The sequence below is a fragment of the Parus major genome, chromosome 1A, assembly GCF_001522545.3.
Source record: "Parus major isolate Abel chromosome 1A, Parus_major1.1, whole genome shotgun sequence".
Lineage (NCBI taxonomy): Eukaryota > Metazoa > Chordata > Aves > Passeriformes > Paridae > Parus > Parus major.
In genome coordinates this window covers 7,521,678-7,543,645 of record NC_031773.1, presented here as the reverse complement: position 1 = coordinate 7,543,645, position 21,968 = coordinate 7,521,678, and the positions used below count along the sequence as shown (strand labels likewise).

The following is a 21,968-nucleotide window of genomic DNA, read 5'->3' as shown; positions in this document are numbered from 1 at the left end:
GTCCAAAGATGGGCACATAGGATGAGACTTCAAAACACATTAATTCAATTCATCCTTAAAGCACATCAGATTATAAATGACCAAACCTTTCTATGTTATTGAAGTGTCTCCTAAACTCTCTGGGCTCAGAAGACAAAAGCCCAGGATATTGAATAATTAAGCTCCTTAAGAGAAAAGAAAAATCAATTCCAATCTAGGAACATAAATTCAATTTCCTCCAGCAATCCTAGCTCATACAAATCGGAATTTAATCAGCAAAAATCTTGTTCCCTTCCCAAACCTGTGGAATATCAGGCAAACCAAATTCTCAGGCTACTGAAGTGAGCACAGCAAGGACAAAACTGAACTAAAAATTAGTTGTTTTTTTTCTGACAATCTTTTTTCTGGTGTCCCATTGTCCTTTGTTCTAGGATGTAGAACCCTGAGCTGCTCAGAGAACCCTTACTTTATCACATGTGAAGAGGCTGTCTGCAAGCCCAGCAGTACTCAGGGGACCAAGGGAGTTATAGATCAAGATCAAATATTTCAGACTTCACCCAGACAAACTAATGGACACTACCAGGCATTCACACAGAATTAACCTCCTGCTTTCACTTTGGGCAAAGCTTTCAAAGAAAAGAGCAGCCCTTGGAGAGCTGTGGCTAACAGCACCAACCGGGCCAAGCCTCTTCTTCACCAGCCAAGAGAAGTTTTGGCAGCGACTCGAGCAATAACAAGACGAGGACTTTAATCCCCTTTAATTGTGTGATCCCGTTGGGGATTTGTACTGCTTCAAAAGCAGTGTCTGCTGTGGTTTTGAGTCACCTGATCTACACTGTTTTCCTCTGTTTTCACAGCACTGGCACTGGCCAGGAGTCCAATGTGCAGATCCACCAGAAGCTTTCAAAGGTCAGCAGAGCACTGCCTGACTTCACAGCCTCCATGAGGCTATCTCAGGGCCTGGCTCTCCCAAGCATCCCACATCTTCCTGGAGAGGTTGCTAATTACCAGACACTCATTATCTGTTATTATAACACAGAGTTTTAAATTAAAAAAAAAAAAAAAATTTACAACGGTGGGGGAGGAAAAAAAAATTCTGAGAGAATGGATTTCCTGGCTTCAGTTCCTACAAGGAGACAAATTCACATCTCTGGGCCTACCCTCAGCACCCTTCTGCCTTGTCATATTTATCTGAAGAGGTGATGGGAGGATGGTGGCTGAAGGGTGTTTGGGCCTCCAAGAAGGAAAGGGAAAATATGCCTGATGCCATTCAAGGCTGATAAGTCAGTAGGAGGCTGTAGAAGAGGTGCTCTGTCAGAAGAGGCAAGAGCTGAACACTGTCCAACCTACCACTGCAGCTGAGCAACCAGGAGGAATGTGGGAGAGGCAGGACTGGGGGACAGTGAGGGGATTAGGAAATACAATACCAGGATTCTTCTTCCATTTCCTCTCACAAGGTAATTGGTCATGTCTGAGACAGACCCCTTGTCTAGACTGGCTGCCAGACTGAACAGTCAGACCAAATCCATAATTTCATAAGGTCTGGTGAAAACAACCTTCACAAATCAAGTAGATGAAATGAAGTAGGGCAATGGTAGAGTGAATAAAGAATCTTGCTAATGACCCAGAGGTAAACCAGAGCCTTACTTACACTCTTGCTGGGAGCTTTTCTGTTCCATTCAGCTGTGTATTTGATCATCCAGCTAAGAAATCAGCATGGTACAAGGGATCTAAAATTTCACTTGCTTCAATGGGAATATTTAAAGTAGCAAATCAAAGAAGTCTACAAAATTATTTAATTGTAAGCCGAATTATACATCATATACCAGACAATACCAGAAGCATTAATAGTTTATTAGACAAAGAACACCACCATGTAGATTTCTTACAGCTTCAGTTTTCTGTTGCACAGGCAGCCCCTCTGGGTTGGTCATCCAGCCCATAGATTGTAGGGTACATAATGATGGAGCTTAGTCTGGGCAAGCATTAATCCCTTTTTTTATTCCATGAGGATCTTCCCTTGATTCCATGTATCAGTGATATAATATGTTGGAATAACTTTAAATGAAATAGGGTAGGTTTAGACCTACCCTTAGACCTACAATATCTAAATATTGTGAAGAAATTATTCCCTGGCACCAGCACAGGTTACCCTAAGAAGTTGTGGATACTCCATCCCTGGAAGTGTTCAAGGCCAGGCTGGATGGGGCTTTGAGCAACCTGGTCTAGTGGAAAGGTGTCCCATGGCAGGGGGGTTAGAACTGGATGATCTTTAAGGCCCTGTCCACCCAAACCATTCTATGATCCTTACTCTGTTTCAGATTTTTCCATTTAGTAACTTCAGATGTCATTTCTTATATTTTATAATTTTATCCAGCCTTGAAGAATAGAGAAAGCTATTTCTATAGCAGCATAGGAAGCCTGCACCACAGGCAAGCAGCCAGACAGGTCACGTCTCAACACTGTCTGAGAACAGTGGCAGTGGGATAAATATAGCCAAGGTGTGATACATACAGGAGTTAAAAAGAGACTTGTGTACTAAGTGGCTGCTTGACACAACACCAAAATTCTTCTGTTGTAGAGGTTAGGTCTCAAACATTTACCACTTAGGATAGAGATTTCTTTGTCACCAGCAAATGAAGACCAATCAGCTGCTAACCTCAGCTCAGGAATATGGCACTAGTGATGGAGGACATCCAACACCTCTTTTGTGACTGAACTGCAACACATTGCAAAGTCCTGAGATGCTGTCCCTGCACTCAGGCTCAGAGACCCTTTTCAAAGTGTTTATTACTCTCATGCACAAGGCATAGGAATCGTACTGTGGACCAACAATATATGTACATTAAAAGATAGAACTACAAGTTTCATCTTGAACTCTGAATGTATGTGCATAAGGAAAGTATGTGCAGAAATGACTTACTAGAAAGGAAGACATCTGGGTTAGATGTTCTCTTCACTTAGTTAATCACATGGAAGTGTCATTCTGAAGAACTTTGTGTATCAAGTTAAGCCTGAGGAAAGTGCTTTGCTCAAAAGTGATATGCACATACCAAATGTGAGAACGAGAGTTCCCGTCTGACCTGCAGAATCCACCATTTACCCTGTTATTTATGCAAGCTGCTGTCAGGTCATTTTTTACACACTCACAGAGTATTTTCCAATCTATGATGAATGCTAAACAAGATGTGGGCTATTCCTTGGCACGTCACACCAGTGAGAAAGTTAAATTACCTCTTTGTGAGTTCCAAGTTCAATGTATCCACAAAGAGGATGAAATGCTCCTGTGCCACAGACATAAACATGGGTCCGGTTGTATGGCTGAAGAACACGAATAAAATTGGAACATTCTGTCTGTGGGGAAAAGAAAGATAAAGGTTACTCTTCATGTTTATTCTTGTTTTTCACATTAAACATCCTGTTTTTCACATCAAACATTCTACTAAGTTATAGCGATAGCACTGGTGTCCTTTAACTCAAAACTACTGTAGCGTGACTGCTTACAAAGTAGTTCAAAGCTGTGACAACTAAAATTTGACCGTGGCTGTCTACTAGGCAGTTCATCAATCAGACTTGCAAACCTAATTCTGCTGTAATGCTTACTGTGTGCTCACAGCATGGTTTGGAGGGTATCTGTTCAGCCTGTGCTGTAGCAAACAACACCTGTCAACAACTGGGCAGAGGTCGCAGAGCCACTGGGTGTGCCTGGCTACCAGTCCTCCTGCCTTTGCTTCCCAGCTCAGGGTGCTGCACGTGCTTTAGCACCAAAGATTACATGATTAAACTAACTGTGGTGGGCTGAAAGGCTTCAACACACTTCAAAGGATATGCTTTGTCTCTGCACCAGCCACGTCTTACTGGTGACTTCTATTTGGTCATTTCTGAGTCTAGCTGGGCTTGGTCCTTGCTGGTAAGCACAGGCAGCTGCTACGTGCTCCAAAGATGATACAAGGGCTGGAGGAAAAGACTTGCTCTAGCTTTCCCCAAAATGAAATTAATACAGAAACACAAAACAAATACTTCAGAGAGAATACACAAGATCTGTTCATATGTGCAAGACACCACCTAAGTGAGAGTCCAAAACAAGTATTTCTCTCCCAGGACTCTCTCCTTCTACTCTTATTATAGAAACAGAACAGCACAAATCTTACATATACACCAGTAAAAGAATGCTCAGCATTGCCAGTGCTCAGCAAAGGTGTTGCTTAGGTTTTGACTGCTGTAAAGATAATGGTAGCAAGAAGTTAGAATGCAAAGTTGAAATTCTTCATGCAGAGAGCTGAGAGTGTTTTGAGCTGAAATCCACCTTGGTAGCTGACATTAGGAGATTTTTTTGAGAGAAAAGAAAAAAGTTTTTATTTTATTTTACTTTACAGCCAAGAAACGTTTACCATTGTAGTGGGCTCTAGACATACAATGTAGTCTGGGGTATGCAAAACATATAGAAGTTGGATTGTATACACATATGTACCTTAAATATACTTCCTAAAGAAAATTTGTGGTTCCAGGGAAAAGCCATTGAGTCTCAGATTTTTTTTTTAACCCTAACTGAAGCTGTCTGCAAGTTAAATTGATTTGTACACTGTTCTACTACTCTCTTTCTTTAATGAATTATAATGAAGTTACATTCAGGAGACCCCTAAGGAAAAAGAAGCATTTTAATGAGAAAAAAGTGGAAGTATTATATTATAATGGAAGTATTGCCTGGTATACATTTCTGAGGAAAGTTCATTCATCTCTCAGCTGCATTTATTACATTAAGGAACAACCTAGCATGATTGCTGTCTGCAATGTTGAGTTTTTTTAAGTATTAATATTCAAAAAACAATAGAAATGTAAGGGTTTTTAATTAAGAAAAAACACTTAGGACATTAGTTCAGAAGTGTAACCAGAGCTTAATAATGTATTTTGTGCATTTAGTAAGAAATACACAGATATTCATAATTCTCAGCAATAATAAAAATTATGCATCATACTTACATAAGCATCTTTCCCCGCTAATTTGCATAATTCTACCTTTTCTTTTGTTGCAGGCCAGTAAATCTGTAACACAGTTAAAATAAACCAAAGATTATCAAGATTATAAACTGTCCTGTGACTGTAGATCAATTATTCCATGAATCAACAGTTAAAACAGATTTATGCATGTTGAAGGACCTTGCCTGTAAATTGAAATGAACATGACTTCAAACACAAGATTCCATTTCAAAATTTAAGAGGTTTTAAATCAACCCCTCCAATCTTTGTTTATTTCTTCACTGGCTACATGTACTTTTAAAAATCATTCAGTTAATCTGGCCAGGGCACCTTGTCACCATTACGTGTTTCCCTCAAAGTTATGATGAGCCAAATCATCTGGAAACTAAAGTGATTGTAAAGTCAGGCAAATTACATTTGTGAAGAATTTGAGCCAGTGGACTTGCATAACTGTTTTAAAAAAATACTTAGCTTTTTCTGACAATTTTCAAATGAAAATAATTAGGTTCAAAAAACTAAGGATATCTCAAGGGAAATTTGTAGAACAAAGAGTACATTTGACAGAAATCAACAGAGCATGGTTTAAAAATGTCAACATTAACATTAACTGAGTCTACTCAGAAAATGAAACAGAAGTTTAGAGTAGAATCGTGGACCTTAGATAATTGGCATTAAATATTGATACTGTTTATTTTTCTTTTTTAATCTGCCCTGAAGAATTCTACAAAATAACTTTTGATGTAGATGAATTCAGATGACAAAATACTATCAGTTACTGTAATCTGAATTATGTTAGTGAAGAAATAACGAGGAACAACAGTTCAGGTTCTGCCTCACTGATTTCAGTTAAGCAGTCAAAACTGGGTATGATTTACTACAGTTTGATTTAAATTTAAAATAGAAGCTAAATACAAATTCTTCTAAACCCACCCAGATAAAAATGGATATTTTGTACTTCTAATTTTGACTAGACAAAACTACTACTTCTCATAACTAATAGCAAAAACACCACAAATCACACAAATACTTTAGTCTTCAACCACACTGTACAAAATCTTAAACACCAAATACATAAGAAAGAAGAATTATTATAATATATGTTAGAAATTAAAACATCACCAAGGAAGGATGCACAACTCAATGGCACACAAGAGGAGTTGACTGCTGTCATATTCCCTTTGACCCAACTGTTGGCATCTTGTAGAATGTGGTTTGACATACAAAAACTCAGTCCCACATGGGTAAGGAAAAAAGCCAATGTCCTGTATCAAGTACCTTTATCACTTCCCAAAACCTACAGTCACTGTTTCTCTCAATCTGGAAACAGTTTTGGCATTACCTCTTCCTCTCTCCTTCCCAGTGAAAATGGATGTATTGGATTTCTGGAAGAAAATTAATTTCCTCTCTAGTGAATTTAGTTACCTTTCTGATAAAAACCTCTTAGCAGAGATAATGTAGTTTAAGTTACTTAAACCTTAACCCTCTTCAACAATATTTACATGGAGTCAGAGATAAGACAGTGTAACAGCATTGCAGCACTGGAGTACAAATTTGCTTTCCCAGAGCATTTTCTCAGAATAATGTGGTCATAGCATCCAGGTATGAAAATTCAACCTGAAATCAGCTGTGCCAGGGTGTGTGGGTGGCACAGCACACAGTGCCAGGAAGCACAGAGGAAAGTACTGGGAACACCATGAAGGGCTGAAGGTAGGTCCAGTCTGGTCTCTGCCTGGGCAGAGTGGGATGAGTCTCAATTGTCACACAGCTTAAGTTTAAGAAGAAAAGCTGATGAAAAGCTAACAGTGAAGAAAAGCTGAAAGAAAAAAAACCACATCTAGCCAAGGAGATTTGTCTGACCTGTCAGTTCTCTTGTACATAAATTTTATGCCCAATTCTGCCCAAGATCCCTGAATCATTTACAGGAAAGCCTAGAGGTCATCAAGGAGTTTGGGAGATTTTTGGCCAAAGTTTAGTTATCCAATTAGGCAGACAAGATGTCTCTTTGTAGGCTTTTGAAAATGCCCAGCTCTCCTTGCCAACTACAAGGAAGAACTGGAGGAGTTAAAAACAGAGACATCTGCTTCAAGGCATCAGAAGTGTTAATGGACTTGAGTTACCCTCAATTCCTCTACAGATTCCTTCATGGGAATCAGTGCTTGTCCTATAAGCCTGAAATACACACACACACACTTCTGTGATAATTGACCACAGACAATTATATTAAAAAATCAATTGTTTTACTCTCTAGTTACTCAACAGCCTCAGTATTTAGCATTATATAAGGCCACATTAGACAATGAAAAGTGAAGCAAAGTGATCCAACATGAAAATCAATTTGCAATTATATATGGGAGAGTAAAAGTGATATTTATTTGCTTTCCATATGAGAAATGAGAGGTTCCCAGAAACTGTCAGTTCAACATTTTAATACATCAAGAAAATTGCGTAATAAATAATGAGTCAAAGTGCTGAGCAAGAAAGCATAAATTTCATTTTTTATTACAGGACATGCTGTTTAACAGTACCACAGGTCTGGTTCCCTCAAACACTGACACAAGTAATGTTACACATCTGTATTGACTTTTCTGTAGGGGGTGAAATTAAGTTTTACTATTATATTTTATTCCAATGAGTTACTTAGTTTTACAATATGTCAAAAAAGTAAGACTGAATGCTACTGTACTTTCTTTTAGACTTAAAATCATTGAGCTTTTAAATGGTTTGGAGCTTTGAAATGGGTCTTTTTTTCTTTTTTTTTTTTTTCTATTTACATGGCTTATTCACAATGGTAACAGCTTATTAACAAATTATTTTTTTCCCAAATTACTCAGTGAGTAAAACTTCAAGGAATAGGAACAAAAACCAGCTAATCAGGCACTATATACTAAGGGTGACAACAACACTGACTTAAGTCAAAATCATTTTGTCTTAATCATTAAGTTAAAATCATTTGTCTTAATCATCAAGTTAAAATCATTTTGTGTTGCAAACAGTACAGATTATATATTTAATATATTTTCTAGTTGCATCTGTATCTGAAATCTCTGGAGAAATCTCAGAACAGCTCAGTGGAGTTACTGAATTTAAGGCAAGAACGCAAATAGTTGGAATATGTGAACTATATACTTAAATAGGATTCTTTTATCTTCCTAATCTTCAGTTTATTTTCCTTTTAAAATAACCGTATCAAAATTCCAAAGGTTAGCTACTGTCATGATTTCCAGATTTTATCTTCTATTGCCCAATTAAAAAAGAAAAAACAAAAAAAATATTACCATTAGTTTTAAATCATTCTTCAAATATTTTCTTAAATTTAGCAAATTAAATTTTCCTAATAAATGAAAGTTAATAAGCTCTCTTCTATCAGAGAGAAACAAAACCTCCCAGGAGTACGAAATTAAATAGTACATAAGCATAGCACAGATAAGGTATCACTTTAAAGGGTAGCTGGAAATTGATTTCTAATTAAAACAAAACATTTAAAACCACAGAGGTCTTTTCCAGATCAGGAGAAGAAGATTTCTAAAAGTAACATTTTCCTGCCCTCTAAATACGCATTTTTTCTAGAAGAAAGGAATGAAAAGGAAAATTATTTTTTTAAATGTGTACTTAAAATACATATATATTTGCAAATTAGTACATGGATGCCATATATATTATATATGTGTGTATATATATATATATATATGCATACATGTGTGTATATACCTATGTGTGGGTGCATATATATATATATATAAATAATATCTGGATCCACCTCTAAGAGCTTAATTTCAGCTGCCATCTGTCATGAATTAATAATACTGGTATTTTACTCATTTTTCAGTATCTATCTTTCTCTATAAGATTTTGTTCCTAAGCTAACACTTCTGACTATAAATCCTTAGGAGAAGGGATGCTCAAAACAAAACAGTGAAGTCTGATTACAAAAAAAATGTTGTGTGAAAATACAGCTTTTTCAAGAATCACTTCTAATTAGGCTTCTAAATCTAGGATGGTGCAGGACTTCATAAAACAAGTGGAAAATTATATATATTGTCACAATACAAAAGAGGAAGATCATAAGCTTCCTAAACAATTTAAAAACCCATTGGTCTTCATCTGTTTGTAAGGTTTCAAAAGAAGTTTTTAGTTAGGGAAGAAATAACACAAGTTTCCAATGAAAACAGAGTGTGGTAGAGAAGACAATATAACTTGGTAAACAGACATTAGTTCAGTCTAATATTGTATTCTAATAACCCAGCTGAATGACATGAAGGTGCTAGAGCTGATCTTCCACGTGGCTCCATTTAAATATTTACTAAATTGTCACACAGAAACTGATTAGCTCAGCTGCAAACAACAGGCACTACAAAAAAAAAAATTGTCTGATAAGTAAAGAACTTGAGGTAGAAAGTTACTCATTAAGTTCCTCAAGAAACAGTGTCAGAGCTCATCCTATTTTATGTACCCCTCAGAAGCCTTGGTAAAAACCCAGAATTGCCACAACCCATGCAGGTGACAGAAAGTTGGGAAGCATTACTAATACAAATGGAGTTAAGTTAAGCAGAAAGAATCAAAGGGCTCTGAAGACTAGAATTACGAACAGCCAGAGGAAAGGGCTATAAACTGCTCGTAAATAAATATAGATCATAGATGGCAGATTTTAGCAAAAGTTAAATCTGAAACATTGGAGTAACAAGGACCTGTTCCACAGCAACAACATTCCTAAAGAAGTTGCATGAAGTATCCCAAAGTGCTGCTTACATCAGCTTTGGACTGGGTTATGAAAGGAATAACTGCTCCATGAGGTAGGTGGTACTGATAGCCGGGAGTGAGACCAATTGACCAACGTGACTCCTTCCAGTTTCAGGTCCCCAGGATAGCCATGCTCATGCCAGCAGCAAGCACTTGAGTGTCCCATTGAGGCTGCTGGCTTTCAGCAGCCCTGGGGCTTTCACTGGAGCCTCTCCCGTGTCTGATGCTGCGCACACGCTTCAGCACTTCTCAATCAGAGCAGCCTCTGGTACCAGACAGCCCAAAGTGCTCTGTTAGTGGTGCATGGAGCACCAGCAGGGTGTGTTCCTACCAGGAGTGAAGGACATCAGCTGATCTGCATGTCTCTAAACACTCACACACTGAATCTGGGGCCTGTGAAGAAGGGGATTGCTCCCTTCCTATTTTAAAGGAGTAAGAAGTGATAAATCATTTAGATGAAAATGCAGATTTTTTTAATAGCTACTTGATGCAGAAAGAAGGCCAGCTTTCTTCCCTTGTTTCATTCTATGTCCTAGATATTCATCATACTGATGCTTGAGGGAAGGTACACAATAAAATTACTTTCTGGGCATCAAAACATCTTCTTAAGGCTTTGTGAAGCATGTGAACTATAACTCAGAAGCTTAGGCTTATTGGTATGGGTAAATTTCCCATATGACAGACACAACTGCAGTTTTCAAAGAACAAAGCCAGATTGAGTTGTAAACCCTTTGTCATGCTGACATATGCGATATACTCCCCCCAAGAAACTTCTCCATGAAAAACTACCCCCCTGTGTGGAGAAAAAAATAAAAAATATTCATGACTTAGCTCAACGGGACCATAAAATGAGTACAGTGAAGAGGGCAACATGAGCCAAACAGACTGAAGTAAACCAGGAGACAGTCTAATCCTAGTTTTGTTATTGCCTTACCATATGTGACAGTCAGGTCTCAATTTTCCCACCAGTAAAATGACAATAATGTGACTTTCTTTTTTTTTAACTTTCGTGATTTTTTGAAGAACTTTGTCATTCATAGCTCAAAAATCAAAAGCAAAGGAAAACAGTAAGATCAAGGAGCACTGCGAAAACATACGACAGTGATCCAATAGGAATGTCACCCTGCTGCATAAGACAGCACAACGAATGTCATGCCCCAGTGCAATAGGAGTGGGTGTTCATGGATTGCATCCTGAGAACTAGGACATTTGTCACTGCTGTATACTGACCTCAGGTCACTTCACTGAAAATTACTGCAAGCACTAAAAATTTACTGAATTTCCCAGAAAACACTGGAAAGAATTAAATGCATTCTCTGTATTATTTAGTGGAAAACAAAGAGTGTTACAATTATCACAGAATCACAGAATCTTCTGAGTTTGAAGAGATCCACAAGGATCATCGAGTTCAACTCTTAAATTAATGGCCTGTACAGGGACTGAACCTATGACCTTGACATTATTAGCACCATGCTCTAAGCAAGTGAACTAATTAATGAGAAAATCTGATTTTAGCACACCATATTCATGTACCAGTTGTTCTCTAAATACATCACATCTGCTGCATTAATGTGGGCAGTAAGGAAGTCCACAGCTTGGGGAACTGGACAGATTGTTCTCACATACAAATCCTAACAGGAAAGTTACCCCAAGCAGGTCTTGTAATGACTCCCACTGTATTTGCTGTACTCTGGAATTCAATATTTTAAAATCATCAGCAAACAAAGGAAGCTGATACATAAGTTCCTCATCTAAATTCTCCCCGTATTTGAAAACTAATCAGGCTGTCCTTAGAGTTTTTTCATCTAGTTTTCTTTATATCAGTTTCATCAAGGTTTAGCTAACTCACAGAAATATTTAAGAGATGCTCAAAAGCCAAGAATGTACCCTTAATCTTGTTTACATCTGCCACAGACCTTCACCTGTGGTACTATCTTCCATACCTGCAAAACACATCCAGGAAATAAATTGACCAGAATTTCCACCTCCAATTATTTCATAGTAAGAGAAAATTGGATCTCTGCTAGATATAATGTGATGTAACAGGAAGGGGGATAGGGAGAATATGAGACTTGTTTCAAAGTGATTTACAACACAGCAGGAATGCCAGTGTCAGTATATGGCATTTTTTATTTTCAGGTTTCAAACTGAGTAAAATGCACTGGAAGTCAGAGGAAAATAAAAGTTGTGTATTTGGAAGACACATTCACAAGATTTTGGTATCTTAAATTTGGCAGGTGGCTGTTGGAGTGAAACCTTGTATTAGAACCAAATGGGCTTTAATTATTAATTTAATTATCCCATCTGTCTGGGACAAAGCAACATCTCCACGTGCCCCAGTTGTCCTCTTAAACTGTGATCTCCAACACAACTTAAGCAGCAGCCAATACTTCCAGTCTCAAGGGTTTTCTGAAAAGTGTATTTTCATGTGCATGTTATAAGCACATGTGAAAGCTTTAAGAAAATAGACCAGATGCTAATTTCATTTACACTGGATTAAATCTTGAAAGGCTTCAGTGCTTCTACACTTCATTTTCCACAGTGTAACCACAGCAGACTTCTGACTACTGTCTCTCCTAAAAGAAAACCATACACCAGGATTTTTAGGGTAAATGGCATTGCTCCTGACATGTTTATCACTCCAGAATAAAAACAAATCCTACCTTTGAAAAAGCCAATGACCAATATAAGCAAATGTTTTCAGAGGACAGGATACTAGCCATTCTTTATAGCTAAACACAAGGGTAAAATACAAAAATGACAGCGGATGTTTATGGAAACATAATTTATGGCAACAACGCAAAAGGAAATAAGAGAGACACCCTCTTCCACCTAGGACTGCTGTCATTCTGGATTCATACTGCTTTCTTCACGTCTTGCTCCATCTGTTGTTTTGTGTTTGTAAACACTTTTGAAAAGCTTTCACTTTGTCTGCACGGGTACCTAAATTTAAGTCTGTCCAACAGCTTTATAGAGTAAATAGCTCAGAGGTCAGACCCCTCCAAGGGCCAGCAAGCAAAAGATATCGCCTCTGCCTCTGGAAGACCCTAACCTGAAATTTAACAGGCTTTATCCCAGATTAGCTCAGTTCTGATGCCCCACTTTCATAAGTTTAAATATCTCCAGTGGTTTCCACAGGACTCTTTGGCCTTTAATTATGTTTCCTGGCAAACTTTCTTCTGACAGGTCAAGAAAGCTTCACTCTCAGACTGTCTGCAGTTTTGCTGACAGGCAGGAAGCAAACTTCCTTTGAGCTATAGAACAAGCAGCACATATTTTTATGTAGGACCAATCTTGGTATTACTGTGCTTCAAGGGTGCAATAAACACCTCAGACTCTCTATGTATTCCTGAGGCTCAGCCTGATGGCAAGAACCAAAGCCTCCTTTCAGTACTGGCTAAATTCCCACTGGGTTCATTCCTAATTGAGACCACGCTTATATAGACTGACAGAAAGTTTCTCAGAGCAATGAATGTAAAATTCTGCTTCTGTATCTCGAGGGTGCTATTTTACATAAATATGCATATGCATTTGCATATACGTTCCCCTTCCTGCAGAGATGGGCGGGTCACATTGCAAATAGTGCTGAAATACAAGCCCACATGAACTGTTGGCAAGAACTGGAGTTACAGAAAAAAATTATGTGCAGCTATTTCATAAGCATTTACCCAGCAGATAAATATATATTTATGCATATGTATATTTTTCCCTCTGAAATACAGATACTAGTCCATACAAGAGGGCATTCAAGGATGTCACAAGACAGCTCACATGCCAGAAAAGCAGCAGCAACTACAAACTGAGGATGCTCCAAGCAATGATAATTTGTGACCCAGAGCCAGTGCACACTGGGACAGATGAAAACAACTTGTTCCAAAGCTGCTATTGGGGATCTGACATGTTTATCTATTTGGCCCACATGGGGCTGTGTCTTCTAGCACTGACAGCTCCTGCAGGTTGGCAGCTTTTCAAAAGCTTGTCAGGCCTTGATAGCATTCCTATTCCTGCGGAGCTGGGCGGGTGCACTGAGATCACACCGTGATAATCGCGCTGACACGTAACCCTGCGTGCACTGTTAGCACAGCCACAGAAAGGGGCACCATTGCTTTGCAGCTATTTATCCACTGTTTACCCAGCTGACAGCATTTTGTATTTTCTATTTATTTAGTTTAAGGAGTAAAATAGAAAAGGCTTTAAGCAAACTCACAAGAAAATTCGATGAACTGAAGTAATGTTTCCAGCAGGATGCCAGAGCCTGTGTTCCTTCAGAATTTCTTCTCCAGCTTTCCAGCCTCTCATACTATTAAACATCTTTTTGTTTTACACTGCACTTCTGGTAATGGCACAGAGGCTGTCAGTAGAACTGCTTTCTTTTGCTGACCATCCTTATTTTACTCATAGGAAGAAATCACAATTCTTCTAGTTTGCAAATAACTTGTATAATTTGTCAGGTATTTGAGGATCTTTCAAAAAAAGACTATGACACTTTGATAATGCCACTCCAGGAAGAGGAGCTAAAGGCTTCTGTACAGTAAAACTTCAGAGAAAATATATCCCTGCTAAAGAAAAATGATTATTCATTGCTAAACCTTATATATTTATTGACTATAATGACTTTAGCTTCCTGCATTTGCCTGTCATTCTGGAAGACTTGCTTATTACACTGTGGTACTTACTGTTGTTTTATAATGAGGTTTACAAGCACTGGAAACCGGACAGACTTTTTTTCAAACTGCCAGCTAAGGAAGCTATTTTCAACCTATTATACAATAAATTGAATAAAAACTACAATGATTTAAGAAACTGAGACTCCAGCAGAACTATTGATTTATTTCATAAGGAAAAGTACACCAGGAAATAAAACCATAACTTAATATATGTAAGTCAAATTAACTAATTTAAGTAAATCAATAGGTTTTAAAAAAAGAAAATATTAAATTATATATATATATATACATTAGACAAGGGAGCAGGATACAATGCTTTGGATGGTTCTTCAAATACTATTCCAGAAATGTCTTAATATAGAGCTTTAGACTGCAAAATATAATCTTGCCAAGTAATTATACCCACATATGAGAATAAACTATTGAGGATTCTGACTTGGCTTTTGGAGGTATCAGTAGCTCCTAACAAAATAAATATCTGAAATTGAGAGCTTTATTAAAATAAGATTAATATACCAAACACAGAGCATTCTAAAGTTCATGTTCAGCTTTGTTTTAAAGAAAGGAAACCCTAAACTATGCACAATCTTGCATTCTAGTCTTGAAGTTGTTATACCTCTCTCACCCCTTCAGCTTGCATTTAACTTCTTCCTCAAAGTCATTAATAAACACATCATTTATAGGCAGAAACTTAATATTCTAATCAATTTCTACTCATTTTAGTGGCTGTGTGTAAGCAGATTGTTTTTTCCAGACGACTCGTACTCCAGAGGAGTACAAAGGACACACTTCAGACTCTTGTAGTCCCAACATGTGTGGTTTCCTCACACTGGGAAAGCCTGGAAGTGAGCCGCCTGGCCTGGTGCCAACCCAAACTCTGGTCAGTCTAAACACAGCACCGGCAAATGCTACTTTCTGACACTTCACTGCTACTGTAGAGTATCCTCTAGCATCCTCCTCAAGGACTGAGATTTATACACAGTTCTCACACAACTTCCTTCATGTCATCCCTTCCCTCCACTCACAAGATTCAAGCAGCCAAGCACAGTGGAATTAGAGAAACACTTGTGTGAGGTTGCCTGGTGTTACCTGGGCATTTATGCAAGAAGATATGTTTATAAAGTTGACGAATGACCATGGAGGCCTTGGAAATCATCACACCAGGATGTGCTGCAAGGCTTCTCAGTCAGTTCTTCCCAGTTAAATATATCTCACCACAAGTGTTTTGGTTTTTTCTGGAAAGTTTATTATCTGAATAGTTAACCTATTAGTTTACTACTAAATGAAGTAGAAATATTTGAACCTGCACACATATTTAGTTTATATATGCAAGTGGTTAGGAATTTTATTTCCTCCTTTCAGGTTATCATAGATATGTAAGCATACATTCTCTATTCATCTTAAGCAATGCAAATTATCCTTCCAATACAAAGTGAGTCTTTTCTCTGTAACATCTATACCACTGTCTGATTGCAGGTTAAGTTCTCCTGGCCCTGTCTGTGTTCTGCTCTTCTTGGAAAGCACAAGGTCCATAATGATCAGTGGTGGTTTGGCCAAAGGGAAAATGTCACCAGCTTGGACTGAGGGGCAGCTCATGCAGGGTGCCGCCACCTCCAGCGAGGTCTGGGCTCATAAAGCCCCACTGAACATAATGGAAGGTGACAGCACTCAGCATCCCTCAGGAGGCAAACAGCATCCCACAGAAACAGAAGTCTGCTTTTCACACAAACAAAACTTGCTTTCTTCAGAAAGCCTACACCAAAAATCAATTTGCAGTCTGAAAATTCACCATTATAATTAGCAGTGCTGTTATTAATGCAATATCCTGAGGGGGTGGTGGATTTTGAGTCAATTACTGAGATGACAGAAGCAAGGTAAGTGCTTGATAAAGCATACCAGGAAAAAATTTCCTGAAATACTCAGAATCTGGTTTTTATAAAAACTGGCATGTGCAGCATTGCTGAAGTCAGGATGATATTCTGCCTGGTACTGTATCTCTTCTATATAATGACAGCAAGTGTTGCTCTCAAACATGTGGGCAAAATAGTCTCTTGTTCCACCTGTTCAGCCCCTGCCTGCAATCGCATTAATTCAGGGTCAGTTACCTCTTCAGAGCTGGCAGCAGAATGCAGTAATTTAAAACCCCCCTCTGGTGCCTAAAGAAAATACCAAACACAGCTGAGAATTCAAATTTTCTTCATATCTGGAAGAAGCAGGAAACCAGTTTTCATGTGTTCCTGTGCAAGCATCTGGTTCTCACTCATAGCAGTCAACTGTGCTTACAAAAGCTGCAGTTCACCATGTCTGCTAGAAATATTGAAGGCTAAATTGTCATCTTATTATCTCAAGTTAGCACATTGTCACCGGGCACAGGCAAGGGACTACTGCAGATCCCAGTGGAAGCTTTCCCTATCACTAGTAATTCTAGATATTAACAGAAATGCTAAAATTGCCACTTACATTTTAATATAATTTAAACCATCCAAATTGCCTCTGCTCTGTTCAGTATTATAGTAAAGCAATCCCAGTGATGCCAGGAAGCAATGAAAGAGCTGCCTTCAGTTATTTCCTTCCAAATGCTTTTAAATGAAGAGGGTAACCATGACCAGAGGACTTGAACACTCTTAGCTACATTTTTCGTATTTGCTGATATTTTTATGCTATTTTCATGCACTGCAGGGCTCTTCCACATAGCTGATCTCTTGCAGGTCATCAGTCACACAGGACATCATATAGCATGAGAAATTCAATTGATTAAATGTAATACATATAATTATGGGAGGTAAGATTATCAAATCTTGGTAATTGCACTGCACAACAAAATCTGCAGTTACTTAGTGAAGAAATGAATAAATAAAAACACAAAACAAAACAACAAACAAAAAAGAATTTAACAAAATTTAATTTTGGAGATAAACTCCATGGAAAATGCACTGACCTTTTTTACATTTTTGTTTATATCAACCAAGTTGAGCAGGAAGATGTGGTCCTTTGCCCCAACAAGCAGCCGGCCCCTCTCCTCATCTAGCAGCAGAGTTCGAAAATCAAGCCCCTCTGTTGAGCCCAGGAATGGGATACAGCTGTTTGAAAGCAGCAAGTCTGTGGGAAAATGAAGAAAATCTTTATAATCAAAATGTTTATATATGACTCATCAGTGTCTTTTATAAATATATGCAACCAGCATGGAGTATACCAGTGAGATAAGTGCAGTCTTGGAGCATGTCTTTCCAGATTCATAATACAGTTCCTGTTAACTCTGGGGTTCTCTAGTAGTTGGTTTTTTTTTACTTCCAAATTGGGTAATATTTACTTTCACAAAATATTTTTCTACGTAAAATTTTCTTAATAAATTATCAGTGTGGCATAAAATAATCAGAAATTCAACATAAATTAGAAACTATGAAAGACAGATCTCTGCAAAATGTGTGCTATATCTTTCCTTCAATCTAAGAAAACTAATTGTGTTTATATTATCATACTCATGGATACACATGCTCAAGGATCAATACCTCATCATATTTGGTGCTCTGAATGTAAGGCAGCAAAGAAGGTCAATGCCAGCCAAGAATAATTAGGAGCAGGAAATAGTGGATAGGGACATTTGAAGATCATCCAGTTCAACTCCCTCAGTATGAGAAGGAACATTTTTCACTAAATCAGCTTGGTCAAAGCCCCACCCAACATGGCCTTGAACACTTCCAGAGATGGGACATCCACAATTTCTCTGGGCAACATGTGCCAATTTCTCATCACTCTCATAAAAGAAAATGTCATTCTTATATCCAGTTTCTATCTACTCTCTTCCAGTTTAAAACTATTGCCCCTTGTCCTGTAACTAAAAACTTTGGTAAAAAGTCCAAGCTCATCTTTTCTCACAAGCTGCATTTATATATCTTAAAGCTGCAATAAAGTCTCCTCAGACCCTTCTTTTCTCCCGGTAGAACAACCCCAAACCTCTCAGCCTGTCCTCATATGGAAAGTGCTACAGCCCTCTGACCATTATCAGGGCTCTTCTCAAGATTCATTTCAAGGTTTGTGTCTTTCTTGAACTAGAAACTAAGGTGCCCCAGAATTTAATGTTCAACTGCAGGGTCTCATCAGAGCAGACTGAAGAGGCAGAATCCCCTCCCTCTACCTGCTGAACACACTTTTCGTGGGACAGCCCAGGGTACAGCTGGCTTTGAAGGCTGTGAGCAACCTCTGCTGGCTCATATCCATTTTTTCATTCACCAGTATCCCCAAGTCCTTGTCTGAAGGGCTGTGCCCAACCTATTGATCACACAATCCATTCATGATCCAGTCTGTGTTGATATCAAGGATTGCCCTGACCCATGTGTAGGATCTTGCACTTGGTTTTGTTGAACTTCACATGGTTTACATGGGCCTCCTTCTCCAGCCAATGAAGGGATCATCAAAGATAATTTATTCCAGTTCAATGAGGATGGTATAGTAAGGGGAACATCCAGTAGTAACACTTCTAAGATACCTATTAAAATCAAAAATTTGACACTAAAATTTACTGTGAATTAACAGTAGCTTCAACTCTCTTTTAAAAGGTAATTAAGAAAAAAAACTATGCTCTGTGAAACTAATGAAAGAATCTATAATGCTGCAAAAAAGCTAAAGGGCTGTAAAATAAAAATTCTGTAACATTCTGCCTAATGAATACTCTCTGGATGCAATCCTGGATGAGGACACAAACAACATATAGAAAAGAGCCCAAGGATAGTTAAGACTCGTTGGGTAGTCATTACTTTGGGGAAAAGAAAATAAACATGTGAATCAGTTCTTCCACAAGCAAACTGTCCAAACTAAACTATTTGGAAATCATCAGACAGAAAGCAAATCCTGTATTTAACTGAACATAAAATTAAGGGTATTTCCACCTTCCAGGCACTGGATGGACAATGTAGCATTCCTGCTAGAAAAGCCAGACTTACTGCAAAAGTTATTTGCACACCCTCATCATTTTGAAAATTAGAGTCAGTGTTTTGGAGAAAAAGTCCTGAATGAAATAAAGGGAAAAAAAACCCCACCCAAACATTTTTCTCCAAGGTATCTCACAAACCATGTGAGAGGGAAGAAAAGATTAAGTTCGGGTGCTGGCTAAAAAACAGCACTCTGGAAGGAAAAATATTTTATCATTACTAATCTGACTAACTGGAATATAATTATGAAAATTATTTTTTGGCTCAGTCAAAAGTCTATTTAAGTTTGTGTGCATTTGTCTGGCTTGGTGCAAGTTGTTGTTAAGGTACAATCTGAACACAAATTGTCATGCTTTGCCACTCCTATTCCCCTAGGTGACATTTATTTGGCAGTACTTTGGAAAAAAATCCTGCTTCACATTGAAAAATTATATTCTACACTGGGCACTACACTGCTATACACAAGTACTGTCATTTCATACAAATTTTTTGTGAAGACAAAGATGTCAGGGTTTGTTTTCTAAACTAGTAACACTTTAAAAGATCTGTTTATTAACTGCCAGCAAGATCACTTAGGAGCAGCTTATGGTTATCACGGTGCTATAAAAACCTCAGTCCTCACCTGCAGGACACAAGCAATTAACATACAGAATATGAGGAAAAATTCCTCCCCATCTACAACCACAGGAATTTGATCTAAGGAAGGATAAATTATATGCTTGTGCAAATACTCTAAAGCACTTTCCCTGCTTAAAGCCACGAAAAGCATGGGCCTTTGCAAGAGTGTCAATTTCAAAAATATGTGGATTTGATTCTCCACATACGTGAAGGACTGAGACTGCTCTCTACTTCCCTATTTCCTTATTTGAGAGGAATGATCTCTGAAGAGACCATTCCAAATGGACATTTGTCCTCTGTTGTTTCACAGTTCCAGTATTTCTCAGTAAAAAACCCCACCTAGAACAGTTACAACAGTGCAGGAAAATGCTGCCTCATGACTGAAATACCCTAATGGGAATGAGCCCTGTCTGATGCCTTGTACAACCATTTATGTTACTACATCATAAGGAAAAAATCTGGAGAATATTCCAGATTGAAATGACAACACTGCACACTCCTTTTTTACTGACACAGATGACAACACAAGTTGCAAAGTGGTGAAGAATCAGGTTTGGTCAGTTATTTACTATTGAAAACAGCTTGGAAATAAGACCCTGAGCATGACCACTGATAAGATTATAACTGCAACATGACCTAATAAAACCTCACAAGTAAACATTAACAGAGGGTTGATTAAATTGCAGCCAAATTAATCATAGTTCTCACTCCATAAAACAACACAATCCTATCTTATGCGTTGAAATTTTGCTTCACAGTGAGACATATTTACTATCACCAAGGATATTACACTGGAAAAATTTACTGTGAAAAGCACATTTCCCAATGATTTTCAAGCTTAGAGCAAGCTGTTGATTTGAATCACTGCATCTCTGAAGCCTGGCTAACACAGAACCAACATTCTCACAAGACACAGTAACAAAGTTAGTTACAGGGATGGTTTTCATGAGTTCATGTTCAGCACTCAGTTTTATACTCTCTATTTGCTGTTTTTCTCAAAATTAAAGAGTTTTTTCCAGCCTGGTGATTAAATAAGCATCCAGCTAACTCCCCATCTGGGTTAGTATTTCACTCCTGAGTGGTAGAAGCTGGAATAGTGACTGGGATTTATTCATTCACCGCAGTATCTCAGTTGACTTGGCTTACAACACCATGATCATTGCTTACTTAAGAAATCTTCAGCAGCAGAGCCACAGCAAAAAGTCTTCAAAAGTAAAAATTTTATTCTGTTCTGATAATATGTATTTGCATTTATAAAACATGTTTAGATTTCTTAGCATCAAGTCATGTGTGGTGACCATGCTACCCTTCCTCAATTCCAGCATGGTGTAAGAATGCAACAATGTGAAACCTACTTAGCTGAGACTCAGAATTCCCTTTGCGACCCATTACCGACTGTGCTGGTTTTAAGTGATATTTGGTGAGGAGGGAAAAAGCCACCCATGGAAATGATTTCTCTGAGAGAAGCTGCTAAGAGCTTCCTCTGTACCTGGAAAAAAACAATAGCTGGCTAGCTCTGAAAATTGACAACCTATTAAACCATTTAGAAGGTAGGTGCACCTCTGTGAGATTCACATTTTAAAGACAGGCAAGCCCAGGAAATCTCTCTCTTGCTTCCCACCTTGCAGAGGTAATGGGCACCGGTGGAGCCAGCCCCGCTCTGCCACGGCCCCTGCGGTCTGCTGGGGCTGGGCTGGGCCCCAGTGGCTCCCGGGCGGGCGCCAGGAGGCCGCAGGCCCCAGCCGAGGCTGGGCCGGGCAGCAGCTGTTAACATCTTGTCCACACTAAGCCCTTCCCCACTGCCAGCCCATGCTGAACCGGGGTACGGCCTGCTGGGCCCTGGCAGCAGCTCTGGGCCGGGACAAACACACTTCTCCATAGCCTGCATGGCCCCAGTGGCTGCTGGGCACAGGGAGGGGAAGCCATCGGCCTGCAGCTGCAATTGAACGAAGCAGGGGCTGGAGACCAGCCATGCGGCCACAGTGGCCACCACCATTCTGGCTGAGCCCCCCGAGATCTTGGTACAGCCCCAAGCACAGCCTGAAATCCATCACTGTGACTG

The 21,968-nt window shown here is 38.7% G+C and overlaps 1 protein-coding gene across 2 annotated transcripts in view; it reads right to left on the bottom strand.

Moving 5' to 3' along the window:
* Window positions 1-21,968, bottom strand: part of SEMA3D (semaphorin 3D) — a 134,957-nt gene that overhangs the window by 58,206 nt on the left and 54,783 nt on the right. For both annotated transcript variants that reach the window (XM_015627970.3, XM_015627969.2), the window contains exons 3-5: window positions 17,299-17,459; window positions 4,960-5,022; window positions 3,214-3,333 (exon numbers count right to left, since the gene is read on the bottom strand). In XM_015627970.3, coding sequence (XP_015483456.1) covers window positions 3,214-3,333; window positions 4,960-5,022; window positions 17,299-17,459 — 344 coding nt within the window. The remainder of the gene's footprint in view (window positions 1-3,213; window positions 3,334-4,959; window positions 5,023-17,298; window positions 17,460-21,968) is intronic.